The sequence below is a fragment of the Chlorocebus sabaeus genome, chromosome 20 (assembly GCF_047675955.1).
Source record: "Chlorocebus sabaeus isolate Y175 chromosome 20, mChlSab1.0.hap1, whole genome shotgun sequence".
Lineage (NCBI taxonomy): Eukaryota > Metazoa > Chordata > Mammalia > Primates > Cercopithecidae > Chlorocebus > Chlorocebus sabaeus.
The window spans coordinates 104,929,053-104,952,681 of NC_132923.1; the positions used below are offsets into that span (position 1 = coordinate 104,929,053).

Consider the following 23,629-nt stretch of genomic DNA (forward strand, 5'->3'; position numbering starts at 1 on the left):
TGGGGCAGAAAGGAGGGATTCTCAAGCAGGAAGCTTATGGCTTATGAAGATCATAGATATATTCACTATCTTGTGGTTGTTTTATGGGTGCATATGTTTCAATTTATCAAAGTGTACATACTTTAAATATGTACAATTTATTGTGTCAATTATATTTCAATAAAGTCGATGAAAAAAACTTTACAGCAGGTACAGGTTGGTACAACTCTTATTTCCACTGTTAAGCTACAAGTTTAAACACCTCCTTATTCTCTTCCCCCAAATTCAGTCTAGGGTCACTCCAAACCAAAGAAGACAATTTAGAACTTTGCAACAGGTTTTTATTTTTGCTTTATATCTATTACAGTGTTTGAAACCTAAAGAAATACATTTTCTCTTCAAATTTGGATGTGTATATAAATAACATTTGTCTGGACTCAGCACACTCAATGCCATGGTTTCTTGGCCTACGTATGCTCTGAAATCAAGCTGTGTCTGTCTACCCAGGGGCCCTGAGAACATGGAAAATAGAGTTTATAGTTATTAGAAAAATAAAAGCAAATGAATTTGCAAAGAAAAACCAGTGAGAAGGATTAGATTCATCTTCCAAGGGTCCATAGCTGGTAACTCAAGCCATTCTTGGGGGATATCCAGTCTCTTGAGTGGCTGGGACTCCATTACCCACTTTCCTTCTTTAATAGGTCAAAGGCAATTCCCACAAAAGCTGGCTAAAAAAGCTGACACCCAACTTCAGAGTCTGAGGGTTCATGAAGATGTGGACTTTTTTTTTTTTTTGAGACGGAGTCTCACCCTGTCACCCAGGCTGACGCAATCTTGGCTCACTGCAACCTCTGCCTCCTGGGTTCAAGAGATTCTCCTGCCTCAGCCTCCCGCGTAGCTGGGATCACAGGTGCCCACCATCGCACCCAGCTGTTTTTTTTTTTTTTTTTTTTAAAGTAGGGACGGGGTTTCACTATGTTGGCCAGGCTGGTTTTGAACTCCTGACCTCAAGTGATCTGCCTGCCTTGGCCTCCCAAAGTGCTAGGAGTAAGGCATGAGCCACCGTGCCCAGCTGAAGATGTGGATTTTTTTTTTTTTTTTTTGAGACAGAGTCTCACACTGTCACCCGAGCTGAAGTGCAGTTACGTAATCTTGGCTCACTGCAACCTCCGCCTTCTGGGTTCAAGTGATTCTGCTGCCTCAGCCTCCCAAGTAGCTGGGATTACAGGCGTCTGCCACCACGCCCAGCTAATTTTTTGTATTTTTAGTAGAGACGAGGTTTCACTATGTTGCCAGGCTGGTCTCAAACTCCTGACCTTGTGATCCGCCCACCTCGGCCTCCCAAAGTGCTGGGATTACAGGCGTGTGCCATCGCGCCCGGCCAGATGTGGACTCTTTAAGGACATGCTCTGAGTCAGAGGTAGGATCTCTGAGAGCTTACTTCCTTCAATGCCCCCCAGGACATGGCATATATAATAGTTACAAGAGAACAGGGCTGGGGTTCAGCAGCAGGGTTCAGGTATGAGCTTATGTGGACATCAGAAGTCAGACTGGCCCAGAAGCAGCTAGGCAGGCCACTGAAGATATGCTACATAAACCTTTTCCCATGGTGTTCTGGGCCTAACATGTAATGGTGCCTCTTCTAACTCTCACAGCCAGCTTAGGTTCTGCACGTAGTCCAGACCTGAAGCAAAGTGCCCTTGCAGAGAAAAAAATAACGGCTTGAATTCACAGATTTGGTTGGTCTTGACCTCAAATTCTTCCTTTGCCACAGTCTAAATCAGGGTATGAGGCTAGAAGACAGATAATGAGAGACTGAATCATTTATGAAGGCCTTGGCCAAAGAGCAGCTAGTGCCCACTACATGGACCCCAGCAGGGCCAAATTCTCAACTTGTTGGCTTACCAAAAGAATGAAAAAGCTCAAACAGAAAACATACTGGACAAGGTTGGTCTAGAACATGCAATCCTAAATGGCTATGGAAGAAATTTATTCTGAGCAATATCTCAGTCTCACACTCACTAAAGGGTAGTTCTATCAGGGAGATGTTTACCATGGTTTAGTGCACCGAGCTCTCCACCGCTCTCCAGGCTGCCAGGGAGGCAGAGAGGTACATACATTCCTAATGCCCCAGCCAGCCTGTTCTCCCTACTGGGTCCCTGGATTACCTGCAAGGACGTGGGGAAATTGGCTCCCTGTCTTCAGCTGGGAGTCTGGAATCTGAACCCTAGATGAATCCCCTGAAGAATGCTCAAGATGATGGATACCAAGCTGAGTGAGTCTAGGGGAGAAGAGAGGCCTGAACAAAAGAGCTGGGGCCTTCAAAGAGGTGTATGGGAGGTGAGGTTAGTAGTGTTAGGCTTTCCTATCCTATCCTTCTAGTTTGCTTGAAACAAGTACAACTTTAGGGTATGGGGGGAAGGCAGGTAGACATGAAAAAATGGAAATACAGTTCATTCTGCTAGACAGTTTTCATTTTAAACTGGTTTGGCTTGAGAAAAATAGAAAGTCTGTGCCTGAGAACCTTCTTTTTCTCTCCCTTATTTAAGTACAATAGCAGCTATAATCTGTGCAGCTCGGCTCCAAAAAACAGGGCTCCTGGAAGATGGCTTTCATGGCAGAGAGTTGATGGGGTAGATTAATGGGCTCTAGGTAAGGAGGAACACCAAGGGTATCTGAAAACTGAGGTCAACACCTGCTCCCTGGGGGTGCCATTTGTATTCCCTGACCCATGTAACAAGACTGGCCAGCTGTGGATGGAATCCATGTGGTTCTATCAGAAGGTTGCAGCCAACATCAAGGCCAGGCAGTCACTGGGGTCAGCTGGGATCTGAAGGCAGGCTTCTAAGACCAGAGACCCTGTTAGTACTAAAGATGATGATTTGGGAGTGGGATGCCTGGAGGGGCTGGCACTGTTCAAAAAAGTATTTGAACATATTAGTCAAGAAAAGGGCTCCTTGTCCCTCCTAATCCACATCTAGATACTCCTAACCAGAGATCTTAAAAAGGATAGACCAGCCATATGCCAACATGCCAGGATTCCAAAAGCATGGCCTCAACTAATTAGGGTATTCCCTACAGCAGACTGGGGTAGGGGGCTCCATCCTGGCAATAACCAGAGAGCCTTAGCTCGCTTAGGCCAGGGTCTGGAATCTAGATGGAGACTGCCCACAAACAGTGGCTCTCAAGCCTGGGCTAAATAAATAATATTTTGCTTCATTACATGGCCAAAGGAAAGGGGGAGATAGAAAAGATGGTATTACTGACTCTGTGGGCTGGAAGAACTTCACCTGTTGGTTGAAAGCGTCGATTAAAGGAAGATAACAGCAAAACCTGGTCTGGAGAAGACATAAATGAAAACTCCTAGAGGCCACTTTTCTCTGATGAGAAATCTAGCCTCACACTCTGCCCCCAGTAGACTTTAGCCTTTGGAGCTCTTAGGGAAAACTGGCTTTAAGCAGCAACCAGATGACCAAAAAAATTTTCCATCTGGTACAGGACCCGGAGCTGAAGCCAAAGCAGATTTTGGAGGAACAGCTGGGCAAGCAGGATGTGTATGTCTTACACTAAGAATCTGGTCCCAATATCAGGGACTTAACTGTTACTTGAGATGTACAAAGTAGATCCTACTAAATTGCCCTTTGGATGAGAACAATGGGAGGAGGTTGGGTGGGGGAGGCCCTTTTTTTTTTTTTTTTTTTTTTAACTGTAAGAGAATGGTTTTGTAATGGAGGTAGCAGGCCAAGTGAAATAACGATTCTGCCCCCCGCCTTCCTGGGAGATTGGGAGTTGGCAGCCATCATTCCCAAGCTGATGAGTGGCATCTGACTCACCAAGGTGGTACAACATGGGTGTGATTTTTCAGGGACAATTGCCAGCCCTAAACCATCCTCCTCAGAAAATGGCTTTGAAGTGGGACCGCAGCACTAGGAGAGGGAAAATTCAAGACCAATGGCCAGCAATAAGTACCTGAACTTTAGGTCTATAAGCAGAAGGGCGTGGATTTCACCTGAGCCAGAAGGAGATGTGTAGCAATAGAAGCAAGAATGGCATTGTTTCAGAGGAAGGAAAAGCAGAGCTTGGAGCTGGATGCCTCTTGACTAACCACAGTGGGGAGGTGAGGGTGGGGCGGACTGTGCCTTCAGCTCCACAGCTAGTCTACACCAGCTTCCTCTACTCCCATCCAAACAGGTGGGCTTTACTATCACATGTAATCCACCCAGAGGCACAGGCAAGCCACTGAGGCAATGCACTACTGTAATTCAAACAGAAAGAAAGGCATCTGGATTATAATTGTCACAAGGAAGGGAAAACCTAAACCAGGAACAAGGATCCCAAACAGGGAAGATAAAGCAATAGCTCTTAAGAAAAAAAAAAAAGCAGGCTACTAAGTTTCAGTGATAATAGATAATAGGAGAGGCAGCCATGGGTGATTGGTTATGTGGACAATGGCCACTGAGATTGAATTTGACAAGGCAAACTGCTTCTGAGTTTCCTGGTACAAGCAGGATGTTCAGCAGTAAGGACAGAGTAGCAGACTTCACCAGGCCCTGAGGCCATCCTTGCTCCCTTCAGGTCCTGGGACAATCAGGCCATGCTGACCTGCTTTATGAAGGTTCCAGAGTTGAAGGTTGGTCCCAGGTGGTGGTCCAGAATCCAAGCAGAGAGGAAAAGGACCAAGCTCAGGCCTCCTGAGCGAGGAAGCATCCACATCTCTTTTTGGTCTTCCTCACAGTATCCTACTTACAGAAATGACAGACAGTTCTTCCTCTTGAGACCAATTAAGATTGACCTACCTAATATATAGAATATAAAAAAATACAGAACTTTTTGACATTCTCTCCTTTAGAAGTAAAATATACATGATCCAACTATGGAAGAGGAAGAAGAAGAAAAGGCCAAAGGCAGGGATTCCTGACTATCCCAATACATGACACTCTCACTCCAACCTCCTCTGCAGCTTACAGGTCACCAGAGCAGGGACTTTCTCCTCAGGAGACAGGAAGGACCACAGCCCCCTATCTCAAGCTTAGGAGAAAATACAGCCACCTCAGAGGTTCTCTAAACCCCGAGTGGGAATTTTCAAGTAAACAAATGAAGTTGGGTCGCACCATTTGGAAGGTGAGTAGGAAATATGGGATCAGTAGCTATACGTGGGAAGCCCCATCTGAAGGCCTGTGCTCCTCCCCTGCACTCCCACTGGTGTACTTGAGACACTCCAAGGAGTGAGGAGGATCTCCCAAACTAAAGAGGTCTGGGCAAAGAGTCAGAGGGAAGGAGGGACCTTTGTTTCATGGTAGCCTCCCCATCAGCCTAGTCTAGTCCCAGGCAATGCAGGCAGCTGGGTTTATTAAAACCAGGAACTCGTGGCTCTTGGGAAGAGCAATCTTAATACAAGAAAAATGTGCAAAAGAAAAAATTAAATAACTCAATCCAAGCGTACAAGATTAATATTCTGTCAGAGCAAGAACACTTTGTTTTGGGTTTCTCCCTTCCCCTCCCACCTCCCACCTCTGGAATATACTGTCTGCTCAAGTACCCAAGATAAGAGTTACACAGATCAGGGCAGAGGACTGGGAAGAATGAAAAAAGATAAAGGGAAGGAAGTCACCACTGAAGAAAAAAAGAAAAAAAATAAAAATAAAAAAAGGTGCAAATTGATTACCTTAGTCCTCCTTTGTCTACCCCTGGGCTCCTGGGTTAAAGACATGTGTGCAGCCAAAATATAGTGTAAGGAAGAAAAACCCAACACGTCCCCTTCTTGTCACAAAACCCAAAGGTGAGCCTCAGATGGTTCTGTCTGTCCAGAGGGTGCTCCCTCCAGGGAAGGGGGTGGAGCAGGTCAAGAGCACAGTCTCCAGGGCAGCAGAGGTGTGTGGTGGCTGATGGTGGGGACACTGGTTTCCCGCCCACCAGGGGCTGCTCTTCCGCTGGCTGGTGGTGCTTCCCATCCCCTCCCCTCCCCGGAGGCAGATATTATAGCTGGAAGCCCTCCATGGGGGCCTCAGGCTGCTGGAAGATGAACTGCTGTTGCGTTTCATCCACTTGGGGAGCCAGGCTGCTATCATCGTCTTCTACACCAAAGTAGTGCTCAATGAGGTCGAAGGCCTTCTGGTAGATTTCTTGGTTCTCATGGCTCTGGAGAAACTCAATTTTATCCAAGCCTACAATAGTAAGAAGGAAGGAGAGGGAAGTGTGAGTGCTCTTCTATGGGCAGGTGAAACATTTACCTATTTTTCCTTCCATGAGGTATGTTAGTGCTTACAAACACGAGTTCGTATGATCAGATCACTCTTGGACCTGAAAGAGGAGAGTTAAGATTTCTTCTCAAAACTACAGAATCCCAAAGGAAAGAGACCAAAATGTCAGTTACAGAGATTCTAGTCCTGATTCTGCTTTAAACTAGGTACATGACCTGGGCAAATCATCAGCCTCTCAGGGATGAGTGATGAGTCAATCTAGTACTCTTATAGGTACAACCTATCAGAAAGAGAACTTATCTATTGCTCCTTAGAAGGAGAAGAAACTGGTGGGAGACGACTCTGAACTCAAAAGATGAGCCAAGTCCAAATCCTAACTGTACCCCAGCTACTCAGTTCATCCCCGTTATACTCATGGTAACATCTGAAACCCTGTGATGGTTAAACTTGGCTAGGGCAGGAGCTCTTAACTGTTCTGGAGACACAGACGTCAGTCTCATAGAAGCTATGGATGCTCCCCAACCCACACTCTGCCACCACCAACATATGTATACCACGTTGGAGGCCTAGTCTCAGGTTCTGACCTAGATTGAGGAGAGGGCACATACCATAGGCTTCCTCTATGAGGCCACAATAGGGATTGACCCCTGAGCCACTGCGCTTGCCCTCTTGCTCTCCAAGTCGCAGGATGTTCTCCAGTCCATTGAGGGCCACTTGCACAATCTTCGAATCCATTACAGTCAGCAAGTCACATAGGGGTTTGATGCAGCCCAGTGAGACCAGGTACCTAGGGGCCAGAGACCAGGCAAGTTCTAAACTAGTATAGGACAAATGAAGTGCTGGGCAGGTACTCTGCACTCTCAGCAACTCACTCTTACTAATTTATTTTTTTATTTTTAAGAATTGTATAACACCTCATTCCACACCAGAGAATGAGAGTCTTCCCCAACTAAGTCTTTTTTTTTTTTTTTTGAGACGGTCTTGCTCTGTCACCCAGGCTGGGGTGCAGTGGTGCGATCCCAGTGCACTGCAGCATCAAACTCCTGGGCTCAAGTGATCCTCCTGCCTCAGCCTCCCAAACAGCTGTGACTACAGGTGTGTGCCACCATTCTCAGCTAATTTTATTTTTTATTTTTGTAGAGACAAAGTCTCATTATGTTGCCCAGGCTGGTCTCAAATTGCTGGTCTCAAGTGATCCTCCCACCTTGGCCTCCCAAAGTGCTGGGGTTATAGGTGTGAGCCACTGCTCTTACTGAGCCTTGATAACTGCTTATCCTTTCTCTATCTCTCTACCTTCCTGTTGATATTGGTCTAGTTCATTTCACATGTGGATGCTACCAAACATTCCTCCTCCTTGCCTCTAATGTCTCCTTAGCTGCAACATTACCCCTCTGAACATATCACTTCCCTGCTTAAAATTTTTCACAGGCTCCCTATTTCCCTGAATTCCAAATTCTGTAGCACAACAATACCATAATACTACAAGCCCAGCCCAGCCTGGATGCCCTGCAATCTGGCTCCCAGTTCTTTTCTAGCTCTGCCTCCCATTATTCCCTTCCAAGGACAATACATTCTAGTCACACTTGTAAAGGTCTCCAGGTTTCTGATTCTTGTACCTTTATTTATGCTTTTCCCTAAGAGGCCTTTTATAATCCCATATTTATCCTTCAAAGCTTAACTCAACAGCTATCTCTTTTCTCCTAAGGCTTTACATATACTGACTATGCTCCCCTTAACAGGCAACAGGTGAAGGGCAAGACACCTATCTATTCCCACCACTTCCCACTCATGTTCAGATAATGGAAACTAAAATGAAAGAGTACACAGGCCTGGTGCTTCATGCTTGTAATCTCAGCACTTTGGGAAGCCGAGGTGGGAGCATCACCTGAGGTCAGGAGTTCAAAACCAGTCTGCTAACATGGTGAAACCCCGTTTCTACTAAAAATACAAATAATTGGCTGGGTGTGGTGGCACACGCCTGTAATCCCAGCTACTCAGGAGGCTAAAGCAGAAGAATCGCTTGAACCCGGGAGGCAGAGGTTGCGGTCTCAAAAAGAGTACACATACACAAAACAGCTTTCTATTAGCTTCTTTCAAGTCTCATACCCCAAATTAATTTCCCAAAGAAGCTGCTTTTTTGAGAGAGGACCTTGCTCTGTGGCAAAGGCTGGAGTATAGTGGCGTCATCACAGCTTATTACAGCTGTGACCTCCTGGGCTCAGGTGATCCTCCTGCTTCAGCCTACTGAGTAGCTGCGGCCATAGGCACACACCACTACAACCTGCTAATTTTTACATTTTTGTATACATGAGGTGTCCCTATGTTGCCCAGGCTAGTCTTGAACTCCTGGGTTTAAAGGATCCTCCTGCTTCAGCTTCCCAAGGTGCTGGGATAACAGACATGAGCCATCACACCAGCTTGCTTGTTGGTTTTTTTTTCTGGACACACTCTGGCTCTGTCACTTAGGCTGGAGTGCAGTGGTACAATCACAGTTCATTGCAGCCTTGACCTTCCAGGCTCAAACCATCCTCCCATCTCAGCTGGGACTACAGGCACATGCCACCATGCCCAGCTAATTTTTGTATCTTTTGTCGAGATAGAGTCTTCTTATGTTGGCCAGGCTGAAGAAACTGTTTTGAGTGAGCCACAGCACGGTTCCCCTTCATTTGTAGAAATAATTGAGAACTACATAGATTTCAGTTCTCTGTTGGATAGGTAAAGGTAGAGAAAAGATGGATACCCAAGTCATGTTTCTCTTCTCCAGAAGGGAAAACTGGTAAACTGCTACAGTGTCACTTGAATCTCCAACAGATTCCCACATGGCTTACATGGAATCTATTCCAGATTCTAGTGACACTGTAGCAGTTTACCAGTAAAATTCTATTACATCGAGACTAGGGGGCAGACCTGTCTGAGCAAGAGCAGTTTATAGGTCACCTATAAACCAGGAGCAAACAGGGAGAGCATCCATATCATTCAAGACAATGGGAAAGGAATGTAATACCTGATCTGCTCAGGGGTTCCTCCTGATGTGGCATTGGTGATGGCCCAGGCTGCCTCTTTCCTTGTACGAAACTCTGCTTTCTGAAGGATTTCGATCAACACAGGGAAGATATTTGCATCTATAACAGCCTGAGAGAGGATTGAGGGGAGGCAAATGGAAAGAAAAAGTCATTTCAGTATGATAAATAAATCTAGTCCCCAAATCAGCTAAGACTTAGTCATCTTCCCCATTCTGGGAGTTTTCTTTTGTTCTTCCTATATAGGTGACAGGCTACTACAGAAGAACCCAGTTTTGGTTACACAGCTTCTTTGACCAATAGTACACACTGATTTCAATTTCTTTCTTTTTTTTTTTCTGAGACAGAGTCTTGCTCTGTCGCCCAGGCTGGAGTGCAGTGGCGCGATCTCGGCTCACTGCAAACTCCACCTCCCGGGTTCATGCCATCATTGTCCTGCCTCAGCCTCCCGACTAGCTGGGACTACAGGCACCCGCCACCATGCCTGGCTAATTTTTTTTTTTTTGTATTTTCAGAGACAGGGTTTCACCATGTTAGCCAGGATGGTCTCGATCTCCTGACCTCATGATCCGCCCACCTCGGCCTCCCAAAGTGCTGGGATTACAGGCATGAGCTACTGTGCCTGGCCCCTCTTTTTTTTTTTTTTTTTTGGAGACAGAGTCTCGCTCTGTTGCCCAGGCTAGAGTACAGTGGCAAGATCTCAGCTCACTGCAACTTTTGCCTCCCGGGTTCAAGCGATTCTTCTGCCTCAGCCTCCCGAATAGCTGAGATTACAGGTGCCCGCCACCACACCCATCTAATTTTTGTATTTTTAGTAGAGATGTGATTTCACCATGTTGGCCAGGCTGGTCTCAAACTCCTGACCTCACGATCCGCCCACCTCGGCCTCCCAAAGTGCTGGGACTACTGGCATGAGCCAACGTGCCTGGCCAATTGACTCCAATTTTTAAAGGGAAACAAATTCTTTCTTCTGAAAGCAAATATTCCAGCAACCTCCCATGTTCCTATGACTTCCCATGCCCCTTGACTTCCCTGCCTATTTTACCTGTATTTGAGCCCTGTTGCCAGCAGTAATATTTGAAATAGTCCAGCAAGCTTCCTTTCGGATTGACTCCTTGGGACTGCTCAACAAGTGGAGAAGGCAAGGTAGGGCTGAACAGTTAAGAATGACCTAGAACACCAAAAGCATAGGAAACAAAAGAAAAATTAGATAAACTGTTTTCAATTTTTTAAAATGTTTTTCTTTCCCTTTTTTTTTTTTTTGAGACACAGTCTTGCTCTGACGCCCAGGCTGGGGTGCAGTGGCACAATCTCGGCTCACTGCAACCTCCGCCTCCCAGGTTCAAGCGATTCTCCAGCCTTAGCCTCCCGAGATGCTGGGATTACAGACGCCCACCACCATGCCCGGCTAATTTTTGTATTTTTAGTAGAGGTGGGGTTTCATCATGTTGTCCAGGCTGGTCTCGAGCTCCTGACTTCAGGTGATCTGCCTGCCTCAGCCTCCCAAAGTGTTGGGATTATAGGCGTGAGTCACAGTGCCTGGCCTAATTTTTTTTCTTGAAACAGGGTCTCGCTCTGTTGCCTAGGCTGGAGTGCAGTGGCATGATCACAGCTTACTGCAGCCTTGACCTCCCAGTCTCAAGCAATCCTCCTACTTCAGCCTCTTGAGTAGCTGGGGACTCCTGAGTAGCAGGGTGCCACTGCACCCTGCTAATTAAAAAAATAAAATTTTTTTTGTAGAGACAGGGTCTTCCCATGTTGTAGGGCTGGTCTCAAACTTCTGGGCTCAAGCGATCCTCCCACCTCAGCCTCCCAAAGTGCTGGAATTACAGGCGTGAGCCACCGCACCTGGCCCAGGTAAACTGGACTTAATCAAAATGAAAAATTTTTGTGCATCAAGACATTGGAGTAAGCTGGGCACAGTGGTATGCTCCTGCAGTCCCAGCTACTCCGGAGGCTGAGGCAGTAGGATCACCTCAGCACAAGAGTTCAAGGCCAGCCGGGGCAACACCGTGATACCCTCTAAAAAAAAAATTTAAAAAGAAAAGAAAGTGGGTCTGGGCGAGGTGGCTTCATGCCTGTAATCCCACCACTTTGAGAAGCCAAGGTGGGAGGATTGCTTAAGCCCAGTAGTTCAAGACCAGCCTGGGCAACATGGTAAAACCCTGTCTCTCCAAAAAAACCAATTCAAAAAATTAGCTAGGTGTGATGGTGCATGCCTGTAGTACCAGCTACTTGGGAGGCTGAGGTGGAAGGATTGCTTTGAGCTCAGGAGGCAGAGGTTGTAGTGAGCTGAGATGGCAACGTTGCACTCTAGCCTGGGTGACAAAGAGAGACTCTGTCTCAATTTTTAAAAATTAAATAAATTAAAAAGTTTTTTTTTTTTTAAAGACACCGAAGTTAAAAGATAAAACCACAGAACAAGAGAAAATATTTGCAAAACATGTATCTGATAAGAGATTAATAAGATTAATATCCAGAACATATGAAGAACTCCCAAAATTGAACAACCAGAAAACTCAACAACCCAATTAAAACATGAGCAAAGGACTTGAATAGACGTGTGTCCAAAAAAAAAAAAAAAAAAGAAACAACAAAAAACAAAAAAACACAGATGGCCAATAAGCATATGAAAAGATGCTCAACATTACTAATCATTAGAAAAATGCAAATAAAAAGCACAATGAAATATCACTTCACACCCTTTAGGGTGGGTATTGTAAAAAAAAAAAAAAAAAAGAAAAGAAAAGAAAGAAAAACGGAAAATAACAACCGTTGGCAAGGCTGTGGGGAAGTTGGAACATGATGCATTGTTGGTGAGAATGTAAGATGGCATAGCAGCTGTGCAAAACAGTACGGTGGTCCCTCAAAAAAATTAAGCATAAAATTAGAACATGATCCAGCAATTCCATTATGGGTATATACCCAAAAGGACTGAAAACAGGGACTTGAACAAATATTTGTACACCAATGTTCATAGCAGCATTATTCACAATAGCCAAAAGGTGGAAACAACCCAAATGTCTATAGATGGATGAATGGATAAATAAAATATGGTATATACACACAGTGGAATATCATTCAGCCTTACAAAGGAGTTCTGATACATGCTATGACATGGATGACTCTTAAAGATACTAGGCTAAGTGAAATAAACCAGACGAGAAAGAATAAACACTGTATGATTCCACTTACATGAGGTACTTAGAGCACTCAAACTCACAGAGGCAGAAAATAGAATGGTGTTTACTAGGCACTGAGGGGAAGGGAGAATGGGGAGTTACTGTTTGATGTGTACAGAGTTTCGGTTTGAGATGATTAAAAAAATTCTGTAGCTGGCTAGTGGTGATGATAGAGAAAAAATGTGAATGTACTTTATGCCAATGAAATGGTTAAAATGGTAAAATTTATGTTGTATTTTAAAGTACATGCATATACATATACAAAGTAACCCAGAAAATGAGTGTGTGGGTTTGAGTGTTTGAGTGAGACTACTCACCTGTAAAAAACCTGTCCAGAATCCCACAGAATTATGCCAGCTACTCAAAACCCAAAGAATACCCAAATCTCTAGCCTTTGAGCAGGCGAACCTTGTTTACTATGCCCTCACCAGAGGGGCTATTTACAAAAGATTAATCCAAGGTCCATGATATCCATGAGACCCTAAAGATCTAGTAAGTAGGGGTGGAGTTCCATAGCTTTCAGTATCTCAAAGGGACCATGACTCAAACTTAACTATCTCACAATGTCCCAGGTGGTAAGCCCAATTATTCCATTTAGTTTTCCTTCACCCATTAGATGATGATTTGTTCCCAATTTATGGAAGAAAAGAAGGAACCAAGTTTCCCGTGACTGCTTAGAGAGTGACAGAGCTGGAACTTTTCACTCAAGCCTACACTTTCTTTCTTAGACCACAGTGCCTCCCATCAGGACCACAGCCCTTTGCAGGAAAGGCTTTTGTCCACAGGCAGCTCTCCACAAGCTCTTCCATAGCTGGTCTAAGATCCTACACCCTCCTCTTTCTTACCTGGGTCTGGATGTCATCCCCAGTGACGATGTTACCCACGGCTCTCAGGGCAGGAGAAGCCACTTTGTAATCATTGTGCCTACAGAGGAGGGAGATCTGATCAGCAGAAGGCCAGCACACCATTTGCGGCCCTGCTGACTCTTATCTCTTTAGTCTGAGCCCAGAGAAGCTTAAGAGACCTATCCTCTTTTTTCTTTTATTTGTTTTTGAGACGGAGTCTTGCCCTGTCGCCCAGGCTGGAATGCAATGGAGTGATCTCAGCTCACTGCAACCTCCGCCTCCCAGGTTCAAACGATTCTCCTGCCTCAGCCTCCCGAGTAGCTGGGATTACAGGTGCCTGGCAGCAAGCCCAGCTAATTTTTGTATTTTTAGTAGACACAGGGTTTCACCATGTTGGTCAGGCTGGTCTCGAACTCCTGACCTCGTGATCCGCCCGCCTTGGCCTCCCAAAGTGCTGGGATTATAAGCGTGAGCCACCGTGCCTAGCCAGAACCTGTACCCCTTCTAAGACCACTCACATCAGCAGCTCTACCAATCTCCGGCAGACTCCGGAGTCTATGACTGCCTGGATCTTCTCATTAGGTCCATCAGACAGATAAGAAAGGGCCCAGCAAGCATCTGCCAGCAAGTCTGAGTCGCTGCTGAAGAGTAGGCGAGACAGTACAGGCAAACAAGGAGAGACCTGTGGGAAGCGGAGTGAGAAAGAGTCATAGGGGGACAAGACTATATCAGCTCTATCATGAACCCTAACACTGCAACCACCCCCGCTCCCAACACACACAAAGTAATTCCAGACCCTAGGGATCGCTACTACACTAAACATTTAGATCTACCTTTTCACTTTACTATCCAGGCACACAAGATCATCTACTTCACTAACAATTGCTTCTTTCAGTTTCCCATGATTTGAGACTCCAAGGAGTATCCCAAAGACTTAAAAACTCCATATGAAGGAACCTGATGTCACTTGGGGTCTAGTAAGTAGCTCTCTCACCTTTGCAAACTCTGGGGGTGGGTTCTTCCCTCGGCAGAGATTTGACAGGGCCCAGACCGCATTCCGTGTCATTGTCAGTCGTGTGGACTTGGTAAGGAGTCTGAAGGAAACAGCAAAGCCAGATCCTGAGCACTAAGGCCTTGGCATAGGGCTATTGCCAATGAACCCAGAGACAAATCCAATCAGACTTCTCAGACTCTAGCAGCCTGTTTCTTCCTACTCATAGACCTAAGTTAATAGAGCTGGTATTAGTCAGGAGGCCAACCTCTATAGAGTATTCATTTCAGGACCAGCTGTAGCTAGTTAATATCATAGATAATAGGGACAAAACAGAGGGCTAGATCTCGAGTAAGCCTATAAAGCTTCTAAGGTAGGATATATCGTGCCCATAACCCTGGCCACAAGTCCAGGACAAGGAATGGTGTTCCCTGAAAATAAAAGCTAAATGTCTAAGAAATAAAAGCTATAGGTCTACTGTGAGAGTTTTAGCCACAGAGTATGGAATAATTTTCTGTGAAGGGTCCAAGAAAGTGATAGTGGTAGGCTATGGGACTGTGGTCTCTGAAGAACAGTTCATTCATCTGTTTTGGTTTAGACATAGTTTACTCTAAGGGCATGGAGGGAAGGATGGGAGAGGGATACAATGACGCTTCATGGGGTCTTTGATCTATAATTTACAACAGAGCCGTCCAATGTATGTATGCATGACCTCATAGCAAATCAATGCATTTTGTAGAGAAGGTTGGATTTTTCCAGATGGGCTAGTCCTGCCTCTCTCCCCTGGCTCAACAATGAGGAGGATATGAGGGTATGACTAAGATGAGGTTATGCAGTGCCATGAAGTGAGAAACAACATCTTTCTTGGCAGACGGGTGGCACAATCTTTTTTTTTTTTTTTCCACTCTGTTGCCCAGGCTGAAGTACAATGGTATGATCACAGTTCACTGTAGCCTTGATCTCCCTGGGCTCAGGTGATCCTCCTTGCCTCAGCCTCCCAAGTAGCTGGGTCTATAGGTGCATGCCACCACACCTGGCTACCTTTTTGTATTTTTTGTAGAGTTGGGGTTTCACCACGTTGCCCAGGCTGGTTTTGAACTCTGGGCTCAAGGGATGCACCTGCTCTGGTCTACCAAAGTGCTGGGATTATAGGCATAAGCCACCATGCCTGGCCACAACCTTCTCAATCTCCAAAGATATCTATCTTTTACTTTGGCAATCAGAATGCATTTTTATAGTTTTCGTACTTACCTATCATCTTAAGGAATCAAGTATGCTGCCCCCAAATGACCTGCCACATGGCCACCCTATAGACACCCAGGTACAGATTATTATAATTACTCACGTTAACAAAGGATTAAGGATGGAACAGTTCAAGACGTAATCTCGGCAAACAGAGCTATCTCCAGCTATGTTTCCCAGTGCCCAGACTGCCTGAAAAGGGGATAATGAAACTGTCACCCACAAAGCCTGGTACTTCTGTAAGTACTTTATAGTCACAACTGCAAAGTGAGTACCCACCAGGATGAGGACGATGTCAAGGCCCCAAATACACTATATAAGCTCAGGTAACCTCCCTATTGAAATCCTTATTGAGCACTTGTTCTACAAGGACCTATCCCCTGGGAGTTCCTGGTTCAGCCGGGAGAGATAGGCTGCCACCTGTACTGTAGCCAGAGAAGCCAAAACAACATCACCCAGAAAAGGAGAAAGTAATCAGAAAGTTGCATTTTTTTGAGATGGAGTTTCGCTGTGTTACCCAGGCTGGAGTGCAGTGGTGCGATCATGGCTCACTCTAACCTCTACCTACTGGGTTCAAGTGATTCTCCTGCCTCAGCCTCCTGAATAGCTGGGATTATAGGCATGCGCTACCACACCCAGCTAATTTTTTGTATTTTTAGTAGAGATGGGGTTTCACCATGTTGGTCAGGATGGTCTTGAACTCCTGACCTCGTGATCTGCCCACCTTGGCCTCTCAAAGTGCTGGGATTACAGGCATGAGCCACCGCGCCTGGCGAAAGTTGCACTCTTGTAGCTGCCTTGGACCAACTCTATATGTAGTAATGGAGGAGAGTGCCCACTACCACTCACCAATTCTATCCAACTAGCAAGAATTCAATGGGAGAAATGGAAGTTGTACCTTTATCTCCATGATCTCTGGGTACTGAGATATGGGTACTGTGGTGTCTTTTTTCCAGTGGCACTTCCAACAACAAATGTATAGAGTTTTTTCCACATCAACCACCCATTCTCTGACACCAACCGTGTGTCCAACAATTTAATTCAATTCTGACACTAACACCTAGAGTTAATGTAGACCTCACAGGTTAGTTCCACAAGACTGCTCCCACTTGAGATACCAGTTGCAAGTCCCAGGGACCATCTGTACTTGATACTCCTATCACTCAGGAAATTCCAAGAGTTTTAACACTGTGCCAAGAACCAGGACAAAGACCAAATACATTTTTTATTATACCACAGGTACTATAAATAATCATACCAAATCTAAGCATTACCTGTTCCTGAACATCCTCAAAGTCTGAATTAAGCAGCTCTATAAAAATGGGGACAGCCCCTGCTTCAATGACAATTTTGGTCTGCTGAGAGGTTCCAGAGGCAATATTCGTTAGAGCCCAGGCAGCTTCAAACTGAAAGTGAGATTAAGCAATGATTGAAAGGTCATTTCAGACTGAGCAGCCATGCCTATCAGCTGGCTCAGAACAGTAAGCCTCCTGCCCATGAATTTAAAAAAACAAAAACAACCTCACAAAACACAAGCAAGCCTCTTGCCTATGAATTTAAAACACACACACACACACACACACACACACAAAATACAAGCCTTTCCCCTCCCGTCTTTAGAGAGTGTGAAGATGCAGTGATGTGATATACATGGGAATAAGACATTGGGCTTCTAGGGTCCCAGGTTTAGTCCTGCACTATCACAGAACCCATGCATCCTTTGCCAGGTCACTTTTTTATTTCCTGAGCTTCACTTTCTTCATTTCTGAAATGAGGATTAGAATGAAATGTGTCTCTCAAAGTCCCTTTCAGCTGAGTTCTGGCAAGTTCCAATGGATTGACCCATCACCCATCTCTGAAACAAGAGACCCAGAGAGGCTAAACGACTTGCTTCGGTAACACAGGTAGTGGACTATACCCTCTGATTTATAAATGAATGATCAGTCTATTATAGTCTTGTGTCTTTCCCTTGAAATTGTTTTAAGAAAGATATTTTGGCTGTGAGGGAACTGATGGTTTCTCCTGAATGTTTCCTAACATTACTTGTATACTTCCCGAGAGATATGTCAATAGAAACATCTCACTGCAATTTCTTGGAAGTAGGGCTTTCATCTAATAACCCCTTCCCAGTAGCGGGGGAGTGGGGGTGGGGTGGGGATAAGTAATGGGTACAATAAAACCCAGAAAGAATTAATAAGACCTACTATTTGATACAATAGGGTGACTATAGTCAATAATAACTACACAATTTAAAATAACTTAAAGTGCATAATTGGATTGTTTGCAACTTAAAGGATAAATGCTTGAGGAAATGGATACCCCATTCTCCATGATTTGCTTACTTCAAATTGCAGGCCTGTGTCAAAACATCTCATGTATCCCATAAATATATACACCTACCCTGTATCCCCCAAAAATTAAAAAACAAAACAAGACAAAAAAAACCCCTTCCCTTCAGGCCTCACCTGTAATGTACAATTCTCATTCCTCTTCAGAAACTCCACGAACCGATCGACCACTCTTGGAGTGTTGATAACTTCATCTATTGGAGGACTAGGCTCTGGATAAGGGAGAAGGGAAAATAAAAATGCAGGAGAAGCTTTTGCTGATCCCTTCATGGGGGTCAGCTTGCAATCCTTCTTAGATACTTCTGACCACCCCCCTTACAAACATTCCCAAACTCCCTTCTGGTAAGGTGGTTTTAACAATATCTGCTCGTCTTTGAACTGTATAATACAGTTGGAATGTTAAAGAGTAAAGCCAATCCTAATTTAAGTATGTTCATCTTTGGCTTACTAAATGTAAGCAAAGATAGGTGTGGGAGAGAGGAGTGCCTAAGGGATGAACAACCGTGGTCTACACATTTCCCTTTCGAGAAAGACCAGTATTCTCTTCTTGGGAAGACTATTTGATAACTGAAACAAGAGGTATTTTTCCTATCATACATTAAATTTTTATTAAGTACCTATGGTGTGCCACACAGTTCTAGGTACAAAGGACACAGGAGGGAACAAAAACAAAACTCTCTGCCCTCAGCTTACACCCTAGTGGGAAGAGTCATTTTATTATGTTAGAAAATAAATATGATGGGAGGAGAAGAGAAGAATATGTAGGGCAAGGTAGAAAGATAAAAATGTTGAAGTTAGGATTTAATCATAGGAGTAAGGGAGTTGCTACACAGATATCTGGGAATAGAAGACATCAGGCAGAGGAAATATCCAGTGTGAAGGTAGGAATGTGTCTATCTTGTACAAGGAACACCAAGGTCAGTAGGGCTAGAGCAGAATGAGTGAGGGCACGTGTAGTTGATGACATTAGTGAAGAGAAAAGAGGCTAAATCATATAGGGCCTCTCTGAGAAGGGCCAGGCTTTGTACCTTTGGAAAGCAGTTTCCGGAATTTCTGTGTGGTTGCTAACTGCAGATCAGAATCATCAGAAAAGAGCATCTCCACCATCTCTCTTGTGATCACACTCTCCTAGAACATAAAACAAGTTTAGAACTTTGCAAACCAACATTACAGTCAGATGTGAGCACATAATTCTGCTTGGCATCCTGTTTTCTAAAAAATTGAGGGCAAGAAGATGGCACAATAGACAGCCTTAGGAGAAGGGGTCTGATTAATCAATAGGTGCTTCAAGTTGGGACATTTGAAAAGTGATTCCTAATTCTGAGGCAACTGATGGCTTCCCTTAAATGTTTCCTCAGATATTTCTAACACAGTTGAATCTCTGTTGACTTCTGAAGCTGACAAAAGGGTCCACAGAGGAAAGAACTTGTCATGGTTACTGACAAAGCTAGTAGATGATGTGAATGGCCCAATTTCTGTTCTTAGAAGCAGGTACTTTCCAGGTCAGCCTGAGGCACATGCAGGGGCCTTACCCCAGTGGTAGAGCTCACATAAGAGTCCATGAGAAGACTATCGAACATGGCAGCTTCTTCATTAATCAGCTCCACATTTCTCCGTTTAAAAAGCTGAAAGTAAAGAGACAGTGGTTAAGAGTACTCTCTGAACCAAAAAAAGAAGAACAATCCAATGTTAAATTATGGCATTAACTGACAAGGATATACTACAGTAGCTGAGAAATGAGGCCAAGTTTTATACATTAGTCTCCCCTTATCCATAGTTTTGCTTTCGATTATTTTAATTATCCAGTCAACTGTGGTCTGAAAATATTAAACAGAAAATTCCAGAAATGAACAATTCATAAGTTATAAACTGCATGCCATTCTGAGTAGTGATGAAATCTCATGCTATCCTGTTCTGTCTGGCCCAGGATGTGAACATCCTTTGTCCAGTGTATCCACTCCACGCTGTATACATTGCTGCCAGTTAGTCACTCAGTAACCAACTTGGTTAGCAGGTGGCAGTTGCTCGTGTTTAAGTAACCCTTATTTTACTTAATAATGGCCCCAAAGTGCAAGAGTAGTGATGCTGGCAATTCAAATGTGCCAGACTGAAGCTGTAAAGTGCTTTAAGTAAAAAGATAAAAATATGGGAAAAAACATAGTATATATAAGGTTCAGTAATATCTGCAGTTTCAGGCATCCACTATGGGTCCTGGAATGTATTCCACAAAGAGAAGACAAGACTACTGAATACTGACATGGAAAAGATATTCAAGGACTTGGAGGCAGAGGCAGCAGTGGGCCAAGATCACGCCACTGTACACCAACCTGGGCAACAGGGCAAGATCCTGTCTTAAAAAAAAAAAAGAAAAAAAAAAGAAAAAAAGGAATGATAGTACAGCAAAAGGGTGGGCAAAATCAGGTTAAGTTGGCCAGGAATGGTGGCGCATGCCTGTAATCCCAGCACTTTGGAAGGCCAGGGCAGGTGGATCACTTGAGTTCAGGAGTTCAAGACCAGCCTGGGCAACATGGCAAAATCCTGACTGTACAAAAAATAAAAAAAAGAAAATCCACAAAAATTAGCCGGGCATGGTGGTACATGCCTGTAGTCCCAGCTACTCAGGAGGCTGAGGAGGAAGGATCACTTGAGCTCAGGAGCCTGTAGTGAGCTGAGATCGCGTCACTCATTGCACTCCAGCCTGGGTGACAGAGACCTTATCTCAAAAAAATAATAAATAAAATAATAATAATAATAATAACAATTGGGTGACTGAACCTGTTGGGAGGGTGGGGTGGGAGTGCAGATGATGAGGTATCAATATAGTCTTGGGCTGGGCACAGTGGCTCACGCCTGTAATCCCAGTACTATGGGAGGCTGAGGTGGGCAGATCCGGGCAGATCACAAGGTCGGGAGTTTGAGACCAGGCTGGCCAACATGGTGAAACCCAGTCTTTACTAAAAATATAAAAAGTTAACTGGAGGTGCTGGCAGGCGCCTGTAGTTCCAGCTACTTGGGAGGCTAAGGCAGGAGAATCGCTTGAACCCAGGAGGCAGAGGTTGCAGTGAGCGGAGATCGTGCCACTGCACTCCAGCCTGGGCGACAGAGCGAGACTCCATCTCAAAAAAAAAAAAAAAAAAAGAAAAAAAAAAAAAAAGAAAAGAAAAGGTAACAAGGAGCTAGAACTAGAACGTCATAGTAAAGACATAAATGATGTCTAAGTTGGTCTAACTTGTGAAAAGGGGATAAGGTCAGTTTTCTCTTTCTCAAAGCTCCCAACATTTATTGACAACAAAGGAATCTGGATGAGTAGCTCACTCAGTAAGTAAGCTACTTTTCTTTTCTTTTCTTTTTTTTTTTGAGATGGAGTTGCCCAGGCTGCAGTGCAATGGCACAATCTTGGCTCCTGCAACCTCCGCCTCCCAGGTTCAAGCAATTCTCCTGCTTCAGTCTCCCAAGTAGCTGAGATTACAGGCGCATGCCACCATGTCCGGCTAATTTCTGTATTTTTAGAAGAGAAAATGAAGTTTCACCATATTGGCCAGGCTGGTCTTGAACTCCTGACCTCAGATGATCCGCCTGCCTTGGCCTCCCAAAGTGCTGGGATTACAGGCATGAGCCACCACGCCTGCCTAGTAAGTTGCTTTTCTACAGGGAAAGTCAGGGTGCATAGTGGAGGCCAACCACAGGGACTTGTTTCCCAGAATAGTTTGTTTGAGAATACTCCCATTAACTCACTTGTTGCTCACGCTTCTGCTTCCGGAGCTGAATGCCCTCTTCCTCTCTTCTTCGTCTCATTTCTTCAGGGTTTAGAGCATTGTTCTTATAGCTCTTCATTCGATAATTGTCTTTCCCTGGGCTCGCCATGGTCTCTAGAAGAAAAGATGCACATTGCCAAAGACTCTTGAGAGGACAGCATTTCCTTTTCACTAGACTTCTGTCCCTACCCACCCTTCACCCTCCCCTACTCTGGGAGGAATACAGCTATCTAGGAGCTCTCAATAAGCACCTGACATCTCTACCTGCCCCCCAGTCCCTGTCTCATTTTATTACAATTAAGCTTGCTAAACAGGTGGTATTACAGCAATTGGTATAAGCTTAGTAGTTAAAAGTGTGGGCCCTAGAGTCAGATTGTCTGGGTTCAAATCCTGACCTTTCTACTTGTTAGCTGTGCAACCTTGGACAAGCTCCTTTAACTTTTATTGCTTCAGAATTTAATCTTTAAAACAGAAACACACCAGGCACAGTGGCTCCCACCTGTAATCCCAGGGATCTACAGACCACACTTTGAGAACTGCTGTTCTTTTTTTTTTTTTTTGAGACAGGGTCTCGCTCTGTCACCCAGGCTGCAGTGCAGTGGCACAATATTGGCTCACTGCAACCTCTGCCTCCCGGGCTCAAGTGATTCTCCTGCCTCAGCCTTCCGAGTAGCTGGGATTACAGGTGTACGCCACCACAACTGATTAATTTTTGTATTTTCAGTAGAGACAGGGTCTCACCATGTTGGCCAGGATGGTCTCAAATTCCTGACCTCAGGTGATCCACCTGCCTTGGCCTCCCAAAGTGCTGGGACTATAGGTGTGAGCAACCACACCCAGCCAAGAACTGCTGTTCTAAGGAATGAATGGCTCAATTGTAGGTAAATAAATGTTAACTTGACCAGCTAGTGCCAAAGTTGTCTTCCAATGTACTGCCACTGACATATATCTTGACCAATACTTGGAATCATCACTTTTGACAATCTACTGAGTGTCATAAAGTATTTCACAGAGCTGATTATTTGCATATCCCAGATTACTAGTGAGGTTAGATTTCATGTTGTTATTAGCCACACATTTCCCCTTCCGTGAAAAATGTTTGTTTCTAAATTTTTAAATATTTTTCTTTCTTTTTTTGAGACAGTTTCACTTTTGTTGCCCAGGCTGGGGTGCAATGGCACGATCTTGGCTCACTGAAACCTATGCCTCCCAGGTTCAAATGATTCTCCTGCCTCACCCTCCCAAGTAGCTGGGACTACAGGAGCCTGCCAAGACGTCCGGCTAATTTTTGTATTTTCAGTAGACACAGGGTTTCACCATGTTGGCCAGGCTGATCTTGAACTCCTGACCTCACGTGATCTGCCTGCCTCGGCCTCCCAAAGTGCTGGGATTACAGGCGTGAGCCACCGTGCCTAGACTGTTCATGTTCTTTTAAATCAGTTGTCTGTGGCTGTGTACTTTCTCCATCTTTAATATTGTCTAATTTGTGCCCTCTTTTGTTGTTGAGAAACTTCACCAGAGACTTGACCTTTTTTTTTTTTTTTTTTATTGAGACGGAGTCTCACCCTGTCTCCCAGGCTGGAGTGCAGTGGTGCAATCTCAGCTCACTGCAAGCTCTGCCTCCCAGGTTCACGCCATTCTCCTGCCTCAGTACCCTGAGTAGCTGGGACTACAAGCACCTACCACCGCGCCCAGCTAATTTTTTGTACTTTTAGTAGAGATGGGGTTTCACCGTGGTCTCGATCTCCTGACCTAGTGATCTGCCCACCTTGGCCTCCCAAAGTGTTGGATTACAGGCGTGAGCCACCGTGCCCGGCCGACTTGACTATTTTGATTTTAGTCTTTTGAAAGATTTAAGTTTTGGCTTTGTTGAGTCTTCTTTTCTATCTCCTTTCTACATTTTTTCTAATTTAAGTTGTATACCTAAGTATTTAACGTTTACACTATACTTTTTTTTGAGACGGAGTCTCACTCTGTCACCCAGGCTGGAGTGCAATGGCACGATCTTGGCTCACTGCAACCTCTGCCTCCTGGGTTCACGTGATTCTCCTGCCTCAGCCTCCCAAG

At 44.7% G+C, this 23,629-nt stretch overlaps 1 protein-coding gene across 1 annotated transcript in view; it reads right to left on the reverse strand.

The window, feature by feature from the left end:
- Positions 1-303: 303 nt before the first annotated feature.
- The window catches only part of KPNA6 (karyopherin subunit alpha 6), a 66,828-nt gene continuing 43,502 nt past the window's right edge, over positions 304-23,629 (reverse strand). The window contains exons 2-14 of the mRNA XM_007979606.3: positions 21,543-21,676; positions 19,340-19,432; positions 18,836-18,935; positions 17,925-18,019; positions 16,734-16,865; positions 15,563-15,651; positions 14,221-14,320; positions 13,745-13,908; positions 13,227-13,305; positions 10,245-10,370; positions 9,184-9,311; positions 6,788-6,966; positions 304-6,143 (exon numbers count right to left, since the gene is read on the reverse strand). Of these exons, the coding sequence (XP_007977797.1) occupies positions 5,956-6,143; positions 6,788-6,966; positions 9,184-9,311; positions 10,245-10,370; positions 13,227-13,305; positions 13,745-13,908; positions 14,221-14,320; positions 15,563-15,651; positions 16,734-16,865; positions 17,925-18,019; positions 18,836-18,935; positions 19,340-19,432; positions 21,543-21,676 (1,607 nt within the window). The 3' untranslated portion in view covers positions 304-5,955. The remainder of the gene's footprint in view (positions 6,144-6,787; positions 6,967-9,183; positions 9,312-10,244; positions 10,371-13,226; positions 13,306-13,744; positions 13,909-14,220; positions 14,321-15,562; positions 15,652-16,733; positions 16,866-17,924; positions 18,020-18,835; positions 18,936-19,339; positions 19,433-21,542; positions 21,677-23,629) is intronic.